Source organism: Podarcis raffonei, chromosome 3 (genome assembly GCF_027172205.1).
Source record: "Podarcis raffonei isolate rPodRaf1 chromosome 3, rPodRaf1.pri, whole genome shotgun sequence".
Taxonomy (NCBI): Eukaryota; Metazoa; Chordata; class Lepidosauria; order Squamata; family Lacertidae; genus Podarcis; species Podarcis raffonei.
In genome coordinates, this window is record NC_070604.1 from 34,964,922 (window position 1) to 34,977,042 (window position 12,121).

The 12,121-nt window shown below is 43.1% G+C and overlaps 1 protein-coding gene across 1 annotated transcript in view; it reads right to left on the minus strand.

Annotated features, from left to right (window-relative positions):
• HMGCLL1 (3-hydroxymethyl-3-methylglutaryl-CoA lyase like 1) overlaps positions 1-12,121 on the minus strand; it is a 54,258-nt gene that overhangs the window by 22,262 nt on the left and 19,875 nt on the right. The window contains exons 5-6 of the mRNA XM_053381087.1: positions 11,752-11,900; positions 3,630-3,693 (exon numbers count right to left, since the gene is read on the minus strand). Of these exons, the coding sequence (XP_053237062.1) occupies positions 3,630-3,693; positions 11,752-11,900 (213 nt within the window). The remainder of the gene's footprint in view (positions 1-3,629; positions 3,694-11,751; positions 11,901-12,121) is intronic.

Genomic DNA, 12,121 nt, shown 5'->3' on the forward strand with positions numbered 1-12,121 from the left:
CTGAGGGGGCCTGTTTTCAACAGGTGGTCCTATCCTTTCTAGAACAGCCTTCCCCAGCCTGGTGACCTTTGGATGTTATTGGACTACAGTTCCCTTCATCCCTGACTATTACCCATTCTGGCTAGGGCTGATGTGAGTTGTAGTTCAGCAACGTCTGGAGGGCACCAGGTTAGGGAAGGCTGTTCTAGAACATCTTCTGCTCTGGGATTTTTCAGGCTATGCCTCTCTGCACAGGGCTGTATTCTTTTTCTGATTTTCAAGCTTTTCAGAATTTAAGTTCTTTTGTTGAAGATTAACTAAAGACTGCCAGGTGTTTTCAATGAATTAAACAAATTCACAGTGAAATGAACACCTGGCATTTATTTGCCTGCTTAATACTTTCATGGAAGTCAAAAAGAATTTCTGTTGCAGATGGATTACATGAACTATCTCCCCCCACCTTTTTTGCCTACATGTGTTGGGGAATCTGAAAAGTAATATATATTTACAGAAAAAATTCAGGGAGGCAAATGTAGAATGAAGGGTGCATTGGACACACCTGAAAGGTATTTCTCTATGCTGGCATCCTAGGCCCAGGTGGCATGAGCATTGTCTAGCGCCTGAAAGCAAGAGTGCAGTCACCTATCAGGAGCTTTTAACCAGTGGTGTTCCTGGAAGCAATCCAATTTTCACTCCTGCTGTTCAGCTCAAAGCAGCAGGACTGGGGTTTTCTCTCTGCATTTACTGCATTCAGGCCTTCATCCTAATCCCACCTGGGTCCAGCATACAAGCACAGGAGAAAAGCCCACTAAAAATATACAGTGTCCTCCAGGACATAATATACCATTCAGCTTTTAGAAATTTTACAAGGCGGAGCCAGCTATTAACTATAGAGAACTGGTATAGACCCCACAATTCTTAAGCATTCAAGAGCAGGCTGTGGAATCATGCATTCCCTGAACCTACACCTTTCTTCCTAGACACTGAAAACACCTATATATTTCTTAACAGGCCATATAATGTCACTCGGAATTTGCAATGTATAACGCTTTTGCCACATACTTTTGATTCAACAGATGTCCTACAGTTTTTCCTATTGCACTTTATTGCCAACTGCACCGTGGTCCCCAAGTGCAGAGATACAAGAAACAGCTACAGATGGATGACAAGTGCTAAATTGGTAAAATACCAATGATAATAATGAGTTTTGCTGGTGGGACGAGTGTGATAAAAGCTGACAGGGTGCAAAGCTGCTAGTCCCTGGTGTGCCACATGATTATATGCTTAATCTAAAGGCCAGAAGATAAATGACACAAGCAAGATTTAAAAGTCTGCAAAGAGGATGTGAACCCCATGGCTATTTCTTTTAGTTTGGCATAACTGTTCCATGACTTACCCGGAAAAAATCAGGCATACTGTATACAATTTCTGCTGAATCTCAGGAAGGGGGAGATTGTTCATAGCTTTCCAAGGCCTACTACTAGTATTATTTATTATTATACTATTTATTATTGTTATGCAACTTGTATGCCACTTTCAAAATTAAGGCGCTCCTGAAAGCAACTCATAATGACGATAATGAGGACAAAATCTGACAAATCTTCTGTAGAAGAAGGCATTAGATAGAAAAACAGAGGATATTTGTGGAATCAAAATGAAGAGTTGCATTCCTGCTGAAATGCTGAAAGGGGCTTTATTGACAAGGGGGTGGGGGATGCGGGAACTTGGCCTCAGCATCATATCAAGGTCTTTTGGAGAACAGACTCCAATATGGTTTTGCAATAGGAAATATGGGAACAGCACAGCTAAACCTGTCACCATCAATACATCTAAACATATGTTACACGCAGCTTGACGGGAAAACCAACTGAATCAGAAAATTGCTATTCTTAATAAATGGAAGTTGTATCTGCTCTGGGAGAAGTACCGTGATAAACTCCATGTAAACAGATACTCAGGGCTAAGAGGCAGGATAAAATGGAAGATTTTTTTTGGGGGGGGGACTACCATAAGTGGAAACAAACTCTAGCACTGTAATGGCAATAACAGAGAAAAAGAAAACATTGTTCCTGGATTTTTGCAATGTGGCTAGGAGCTGCTGCTTATTATTATTATTATTATTATTACTACTACTATTATTATATATTTCCTGGTTACCCACATTTGTCCTATCTTACCTCTACTATTAAAGGGCTGATTTAAATATTGAGGTGCATCATTTGACAGCGCTGAGAGAGGTACTGAGGAGTAATGCATTAAGATGGATGCCAGGTGAGATGAAAACTCTGTCATGAGGTAACTCCAAGTTCCAAGGGTGTTTTTACACATGTAAGTCGTCACTTGATGCTACAGTTATCAAGTGATGAGCTAACAACGTGTACACACACCCAAAATAGGCCAACAGTTTCTTAGAAATTTTCAACTTTGATCTGAAGTCTTGGGTTGTGCAGAAGTGTTTCATAGCACATGCTGCAGGTATGAGTAATGCTATCAAGTGCCATCAAGTGAAGAATTTAAAATCTATTGTGTAACCTGACTGCTTCCTCAATCAGTTGGTTAGCCAAAGGTGGTGGTTATTCTATAGTTCTAATGACCACAAAATGCTGGTGGCTACTAGCTATGTAGTGGGACGCGGGTGGCGCTGTGGGTAAAACCTCAGCGCCTAGGACTTGCCGATCGCATGGTCGGCAGTTCGAATCCCCGCGGCAGGGTGCGCTCCCGTTGCTCGGTCCCAGCACCTGGCAACCTAGCAGTTCGAAAGCACCCCCGGGTGCAAGTAGATAAATAGGGACCGCTTACTAGCGGGAAGTTAAACAGCTCGCCAGAGCAGCTTCGTCACGCTGGGCACGTGACCCGGAAGTGTCTGCGGACAGCGCTGGCTCCCGGCCTATAGAGTGAGATGAGCGCACAACCCTAGAGTCTGCTGTGCAGGCAGGGGTACCTTTACCTTACCTTTACTAGCTATGACACAGTCTGTATGCATGGGCAGGAGCAGGAGAGAGACAATTAAGAACTGCAATGCAGAAGGAGATGCAGAGAACTGAATGTGCGGCTGGGGTGTAAAGGTGATGAGAGGTCTGCTTTTCACTGTGATGTGAGAAACTGATTCTATTTCCACCTGGCCTTTGGTTTGGACTTAGTCTGACCCTTATGTTTCCCTACCCTTATGATTTTGATCTATGGGCTACTTTTAAAATGAGGCTGCATTTTAAATCGCATTTTAACCTGTATTTTAAATTGGGTTTTTTCCCCTATTATGTTTTTAGTTTAATTTTACTGGTGTTAGCCATCCTGAGCTCTGGCCAGGAAGGGCAGGGTATAAATAAAAATAATAATAATAATAATAATTATTATTATTATTATTATTTTACAGATTAGAACTGTGGAGATTCCTGTTCCATGCTCAATGGACATTATTTCTGCTAATGCTCTGAGTTCTCCTGTTTTGATATGGGGATATTTTATGTTGGATTTTTATTTTGTCTGTCTGTTCCCTGCATAATCCAATAAAATCATACAAAAATGAGAATAAGAAAAAGCTGTGCAAATAAAAAGCCCTCAAGTCACCAGTGCTTTCCCTAGACAAGAAAACGGATCCCCAGGGAAGTAAAGATTTCTGGGCTATTTGTTTTTGTTTTTAAGTGGCTTACTTCCGCAACTTTCGCTGGCTCAATACTGCCTTCGTAAGGGCATCCCAACGCACAAGACACATACCTAAACAGAAAAAAGAATACAGATGCATTGGTAATATGCACACATCAGTGCCCCACCAGAAGCATTCTTCAACTAGGATGTTGAACCATTCTACTAGGTTGTATGCATTTTACTAGGATGAACAATTAAGCCAGGAAGATATCGGATCCTCCCTTAAAGAGGGCACGTGTTGCGGTGAGACCTGGCAACCAAACCCTGTGTTGTGGGTGGGGATGATTGGATAGCCACAACACCCAACTGGTACGTCCCTTGATGCTGGGTTTAATCAGGCCAATGGGACACAGGCTAAGCGGATCAAGGGACCTATATATACCTATGCACGTGACCCAAAGCTTCCTCTTTCAGTGCATGCACCCGCCCACCTCTCCCTACTTTTAGGGCTTTGCGCTTGACCTTGCTATGCCATTGTGTGTCATCTGTCATTGGGACAGGGGCATGGCAGGAATTTTCCCCACTTGGCTGATTGGCTGTTGCCATTTGGGTTTCACCTGCCACGTAGCAAATCGTCACAACTTGTAAGGTTGCGGATAGGCTCTGGTTCAGGTGATAGGGATGGAGGAACGCTCTCGCCATCCCTATGTGAAGGGTATTCCGTTAAAGGAATCCAGGGACTCAAAGGTTTGGTCAACCCTGTGAAGGGATTGTGCCCGTGCCTGAGTCTAGGGGGACATCTGGGTGGTGGACATAGCCTGTTCCCGGCTTTCCACCTATCCCGGTGTTCACCCTAGGCTGACCTATGCTGCTGCCTTGGGTCAGCGCTACCTGCAACGGTGCAGGCAGCTAGTCGAACCAGAGCTTATGCAACCACTCACATGTTGTAATCGATAAAGTTGTGGCCTAAATTCTGCCAAAAACCAAACCAAAATTTGAGTCTTGTCTGAATTTATTTAAGGGAAAGGTTTACAGGTCTGAACACGCAATAGGAGAATCCTTTAAAAAACAAGTTTTTATAAACAGTTATATCTTGAGTCTGCCAAAATATTTTGTCACTTTAGAATCATAGAATTGTAGAGTTGGAAAGGACCCCAAGTTTACAAGAATGGAAGGCAACAATCAGAACAGCCTTCCCCCACATGGGAAATCACCCTCACATTGAAAACTTATTTTTGGATCTTACAGAAAGTCCTGACATGTGTTATAATGCACCAACAGTATTCTTTTCTCAACTACAGTAGAAATGAAGGGCATAATGAAGAGCTAACTTACAAACGATCTTGGACAACATCTTGCTAGCATCTGTATTAACTGTGTCCATTTTGCCTTCCGTAAAAAGGATGAGATGAAACTAGATAAAACTCCCTTTGATAATACAAGCAAACCCTTTTCTCCTTCCTCCAGTATCAAAGTGCACATCGGCTAAATTTGTGCATTAATTGGCAAATGAAAAGGTCTTCAGCATTTTAAAGGATGATCTCAGATGCCCTGAAGGGAAGGGAAATGAAGCTGTTGCTCGTCTTCTTCATTCGGAAACAACTGGGACAGAAAATGATGCTTTTATTGTGATGTGGGACTTGGAAGGGGAACTTGTACGGAGGATGCTTGCAGCTGAGGGTAGCTGTGCAATTTATCACCATCAGCATTCGGCAAAAGTGCAATCAATCCAAGCAGAAACTCAGCTCTGCACAGGAGCCAGCCTCTTGTAGGAATCTGTCGGAGATGGTTACAAAACCATACACACACACACACACACACACAGAGAGAGAGAGAGAGAGAGAGAGAGAGAGAGAGAGAGCTGCTAGCACAGCTGAATGCAAAAAGCCCTCTGAGACTCTTGCCATAGACACAGATGCTGCCTGCTTCCTGTTTATTATTACATTGTATGTTTGCATGTAATTTACACTGTTCATTGCAGGGTGATTCAATTGCATTGGAAGTTCATGTCAGAAGAACAGGGGATCGATCCCCAAAGCAAATTCTTAAATATAGCAGTTGACGTATCCACGGAGGAAGCCATGTTTTAAAAAGCAGCCAAATGGTTGCTAAAAATGCTGAGAATTGGGAAGAGAGAAATGTGACTTGTAAAGGGCTAGAATACTCAGGCAAACTCTCCTAATCAAAGTCAAAATCAAGGACTTTGGATTGCCAAGAGTCCGTTTCAAATCTGTTCTTTCCACATAGTACTCAGCACATAAAGGTAAAGGTAAAGGGACCCCTGACCATTAGGTCCAGTCGTGGCTGACTCTGGGGTTGTGGCGCTTATTGGCCGAGGGAACTGGCATACAGCTTCCGGGTCATGTGGCCAGCATGACTAAGCTGCTTCTGGCAAACCAAAGCAGCACATGGAAACGCCGTTTACCTTCCTGCCGGAGTGGTACCTATTTAGCTTCTTGCACTTTGATGTGCTTTCGAACTGCTAGATTGGCAGGAGCAGGGACTGAGCAACGGGAGCTCACCCCGTCAGGGGATTCGAACCACCAACCTTCTGATCGGCAAGTCATAGGCTCTGTGGTTTAACCCACAGCACCACCCATGTCCCTACTCAGCTCATAGATTACCATTATTAATAATGAAATAAGAAGAACATAAAAACACAAGAAAAGCTTGCTGTATTGGGCGAATTGTCCATCTAGTCCAGCATCCTATTATCACAATTGACAATAAGATGCTGCTTTTATTGTTTCTAATGTCTTATGATGGGTTACATTTCGCTTTTATTGTTATGTTAACATTATTATTATTGTGCACCATCCTGAAATCTATCTAGATGAATGTGGTTAAGATTATTTTTTTAAAAAAAAAACCCTGCCTACTGCTTTACCTCTTCAATCAGTGGCAACAAATGTGAGATATTATTGACTTCAACAAAATATTTAAAGAGGCTCTTAAATCCTTTGGATTTCATTGGCCTTCAAGCATTGGTGAATGTGTGCTGGATTGTAGCCATTATGAGTAACCATTTATTTGACCCCAAAATACCTAACAGTTGCTAAATAGATGCAAATAACTTTGGTTTCCTTTAGGCAGACTTGATGTTACATATTTTCATTGGATTCCATTCCATTTCATGCCACACTGAATTCTAGAAATGAGGGGAGCGTGAATTGAATTTTACTGTAAGTAAATGAAGTAAAATCATTGGTGTGAACCGCAGGTGGATCAATTCTTGTTAACATCCACACCATCCATTTAAAGGACATTTAAAAGTCATCGCTCACCCCCAAAAAGAATCCTGGGAACTGTAGTGTACCCCTGTCAGAGCTACAATTCCCAGCACCCTAAGACAGCTTCATTCTCCACGATTCTTTGGGAGAAGCCATGTGCCTTAAATGTATTTTAAATGACCAATGTATGGTGTGGATGTGAATCTTGACCTAAGGTGGGTTACACTAATGGCAACACAGTTTTCTTTTTACTTTAGGGTTTTGTTTTGTTTTGTCAGAAAGAAGAAACGTGGGGAAGACAAAAGAAAATGAAGAATGGCAGCGATAGAAGAAAGTACCATAGAAATTAAAACTACACCCCAAGTTACAAGCAGGGCTGCTAGCTGTGGGCCTGAGTCACATGGTCTTGGCCCTGGGTCACATGGTCAAGTTAAAGAGAGTTTGGAATAGGTATGTATCTCTTCTTGCCTCTCCATGCCACATCGCTTTTGAGGACTTATGCTGGTGGTATAGGTTTCACTGGCATAGGTTTCATTGGCAGAGCTATCTCCAGCTATGTTGGGATTAAGGGGCTTCCCCCAACTGAGCTGCGAAGCCTCAAGATCTTCCAAATCCAAATCCTAGAGGATTGCACTCTTAATAACTCAACAAGAAAATCTCATGTTCCAGTGAGCACACGGGCTTCTTTGTTCATTCCAAGATAGATAAATAGCAATTAAAAATATCAAGCAGATTTCTTAAATCTTCAGCTACAGTTATGTATCTGTTTTTAACAACAAGAACCAACTGGTTTTAAAAGACATCAGAACTTGCATTACAAAGCAGCATTTCAAAGTCAATGGAAGTATAAAAGACTCTTAAAACTGAATCTTGGCCCAGTCATCTCAAACAGGGAAGGGGAACATGCAGGAGTCCAGATTTTGTTGGACTAAAAGTCCCATCATCCCTGGCCATTGACACCCCTCCTCAAGTGTTTTTGCCTGGCTGCACTCTGTTCGAGTTTGTTGTTTGCTTCGGTGGAGGATTCAGAGAGGCTGTGAGGGTGTGTTGAAACTAGCCTACTACACAAAAGTAAAGTTTACATTTGTTGCTTCACCCATTTTTGCCTCTGGCTTCAGCCACTGCTGGAATGCAGTCCTCAGATGATGATGATGATTTATTGCAGGCTTTCTACTGGACGGTTGGATCAGAAACCAGCAACTCGTCATAGGCATCCCAGAAGTATCATCCTTTATCTGGCCGGGATAACCTGAGCTCTGAAATATGCTCCATTTTCATATTATGGGCTTCTTATTTAGAAAAACTCTTTCAGCCTTTGTTCTAAAGCAGGTTGGCTTCAGTAGGGAATAACCAGCTCTATGGCATCTGTCCCCAAACAGCTTTTCAGTGCTCTACTCTAAACAGACAGGAAGTGAATCTCATGAACCCGAAGGAGTGGGGTGGGAACCATCAAGGAGCTATGGAAAGCATCCTAGCAATCAGTAAATGTATTTACAAAAACCAGAAATTGTGCTTTGCAACTCTTAAGCCATTTCCCCTTCATCATGCTGCGAGTGAAACAGATTAGACAGAGAGATGCAGTTACTTGCCAAGACCACCCAGGGAGTTTCCTGGCTAAGCAGGCAATTGAATTTACCAAACTATAACATTTTATCCACCTGCACTGTCCCGGTCCCTGCCTAACTGCAATATATTTACTTAACCTTTTCTCTATTTATTACATCACATTTCCTAATAATAATAATAATACTCATAAGCGACTGACTCCAATAACATGCAGTCTTCTACGGGGAATGACCCTGGTTGGTATTTAATGAATCCAACAGTATACTTGGGTTTTTGTGCACATTCTGAATTACACCTCTGAACAGCAATATCTCAAACTGAGAGACTTAAATGCAATTTAATGTGTAAAATAGGAGCAACTACACTCATCAGATTCTTCTAACAGCATCTATTGTCATCTAATAGATGCTATTAGAAGAATCTGATGGAATGTTCCCAAATGTTAATAACGTAGAGAACAGTCCCTCTGAATCACAGCTCACAATAGCCAATTAGTGTCTTTTTATGAAGTTCATTCACAGAACATTCATATAATTCTCGAGTTGGAAGGGATCCTATGGGTCATTTAGCCCAACCCTCTGCAATGCAGGAATATAAAGTTGTCCCATGCAGGGATCGAATCTGCAACCTTGGTGTTATTAGCACCACACTCTAACCAACTGAGCTATCAGAAGCAGGGCATGAAGGCAACAGCCATCTCCTGCTGCTGCACTTCCTGGGCAATGGGTATAACCATGGAGGCATAATGCCTTTGAATGTAGAGGCTCCATATAACAATGGCAAACAATAGCTGTTGATAGATCTATTTTCTATGATTTTCCTAAAACACATTTTAAGGGAAGAAACCAGCTGCTGTTCCTCCAGATGATTCCAATTGCCATCAGCCGCAGCCGGCAGAATCAATGGCCAAGGATAATGGGAGTTGTAGACCAGACATCTACACCAGAAATTTATAGCACTATCATGTCACTTTAACAGTCATGGCATCCCCCAAAGAATCCTGGGAATTGTAGTTTGTTGTTTGGAGTTTGTTGTTTGGAGACCCCCCACCGAGCTACAGTTCCCCAAGATTCTTTGTAAAAGTGACTGTAAAAGTGATATAAGAGTGCTGTAACTGGATGTGACTGTAGTCTCAACAACATCTTGAGGACCACAGTTTCCTCGTTCCTGTTTCTAAGCTATCTAAGCTATTGGTCACCACAATTTCTTGCTGCAGTGAATACTGTCCATTAAATATGCACTACAGGTCCAGGTATTGTGCTCCCCAGTCCCCAACGCCACAGAGAATTAAAATAACATGGAGACTGGTTTGGGGATCGAAACAGGCCACAACTTTCTTGGATACAGATGGAAGAGGTTTGGCTTGGGCATGGGGCAATCAAAACACTACTGGCCGGCCTGCCGGAAGTGACACATAGGTCAATCTGGGCGGGGGGTTCCTAAGACTTACATTAAATACGGTGATGCCTGCAGGGACCACCGTCTGGGGGAGTGTCATTGGCCCTGGTTCTCAGCTGGGCATGAGGACATGGCAACACCCCCCGCACCCCTTTAACAGGATACCCCAACACTTGGAGGGGCAGGCAGAGACTACATCCCCTCCATCCAAGACAAGGATTGCCACAATGCCCAACCAGTTGTGACGACTGCTATGAGGTAGGCAAAACCACCAGGACAGGACGCCGATGTCACGATTCCCTCACCAGGGCCTTGGGGGAGTGCATGTTCTACCTCTTGAATCTACTTCTAATCAACTTCATTGGATGTGTCCCTGTAAAATCATGGAGTCTGTATACATAAAAATTTATTCGTGGAATTAATAGAATTAAGGTATTAGAGAAGGTATTTGATAATTACTTAATTAAAAAACTAATCAGTAAAAGTACTAAGGGAACATACCAGCTTGCTTCCTTTCTTTTTAAAATGAGCCCTTGAATTCTTCCAGTAAATACTTAAATATTTTAGTGCGACAGCGGGCAACATAGAGCGCTTTCTGTGATGATTTAGTAAATGCTGCTCCAGCTGTAGCAACACAACAACAGAGTGAAGCTTAAGTTCTCAGCGAAGTTTTCAAGTACATTTTCCATTAATTTCACCCACTGCCGTTGATTTACGCTTACTACATACACATCAGGTTGCCAGTGAAAACAGAAAACCAAAACTGAAACCTTTAAAATTATTTCTGAAAGTAGCTCTTTTTTTTCTTTTTCTTTTTTGCATCGCTCCCAATGGGCCGTTACGTGGCAAATGGGAACGCCACCGGGCATTTCTTATGACAGCAGCGGCAAAGCTTTTTCCCTTTCATGTTGCTGCGGAACACAAATTAAAAGGACGAAAGCCTCTGCCCTCGTTCCCTTTCCCTTCACTTATTCCACCTATTGGCAACAGCTTATGAACACAATAAAGAGGGGGTGACAATAGCCCTCACCCCCTTCCTCTTCCACATCTGAAACAATTTTCCAAAAAATACTGTTGGGGCAACAAAGCTTGGGCATTTCATAGAATCATAGAATTGTAGAGTTGGAGGGGACCCCGAGGGTCATCTAGTACAACCCCCTGCAATGCAGGAATCTCAGCTAAAGCATCCAAGGTCCATGACCTTCTGAGGGAGTCAGTTCCACTGTCGGACAGCTCTTACTGCCAGAAAACTCTTCCTGATATTTAGTCGGAATCTCCTTTCTTGTAACTTGAATTTGTTGCATAGAGAGGTTGGGTGGCAAAGTGAAATAACTGGAGCTACGGTCCTAAACACACACTTTTTGGGGCTATGGAAGTAAACCCTGGAACGACAGTGTGGTGGGGCTGCGCCACGGAAGAACACACACCCCACAGCAGCAGCACTACAGGGGCTTATCTGGATGGGCCCCGACCTTGGTTATAAGTCTCCAAGGCCAAAATTTGACACACAGAGAGAGAGCCCTCCTGCCTCTTTCCCAAACCTGGGCAAGTGCCAACTAGGCTTTGGGAAGGAGCGTTGAGGACTCTAGGACCCAGTCAGAGCCCTCAAGGCTCCTTCTCCAAGCCCAGCGCTTACTAGGCTTACTTGGGAATGAGGGGGAAAGGCAAAAGCGCCCCTTCAGCTCAAGTGAACCGGACCTAAATCTGCCTCTGATCTGGATGGTGTGATTACAGGTGGCGAGATCAGGGCTGTGCAGGCATACCAGCCAAGCCCATTTGGCTCTACCAGCTGTGTGCCAGTCCAGCTGTGGCCTAGCCACCCCCCAGGCCACTCCTGAATTGAACACAGCCAAGCGGGTCCTTCCTCTGTTCCCCCCATCATACGCGCCACAGTCCATTTCTGTTTCTAAAAGAAAACTTCTCAACATCATGAACTTATAGGCAGCTTTCACAAATTTGCTAGCTTGGTTAAACGTGGCCTTTTTCATTTTACCCTCGCACTGGAATGTCCATCTTCCTGGCAGACTTCACGACGTCTTCAAATCTTTCCATGCTTTCGTTAATGCTGCAGTTAATATTCATTTTGCTGAAAGACTCAGAAGCTGCACCAAAGACGGACACTTCTGTTGCACCGGCAGCAATCTAAAAATCAAACAGGACCAAAAAACAGAACAAATGTGGTTGGGTTTTGTTTATTCCCCCTTCCCCAGTAAATAACTTTACATCTTTCTTTCTTTGTGCACACTATGTTTAGCAGTAAGCCTACTATCTGAAGCATTAGCTAACAAAGGTTGGTCCAGAATAAATCATTCCCATTGATTTAAATGGAAATTGACTTCAACTGGTGTCACACCATGCTTGTT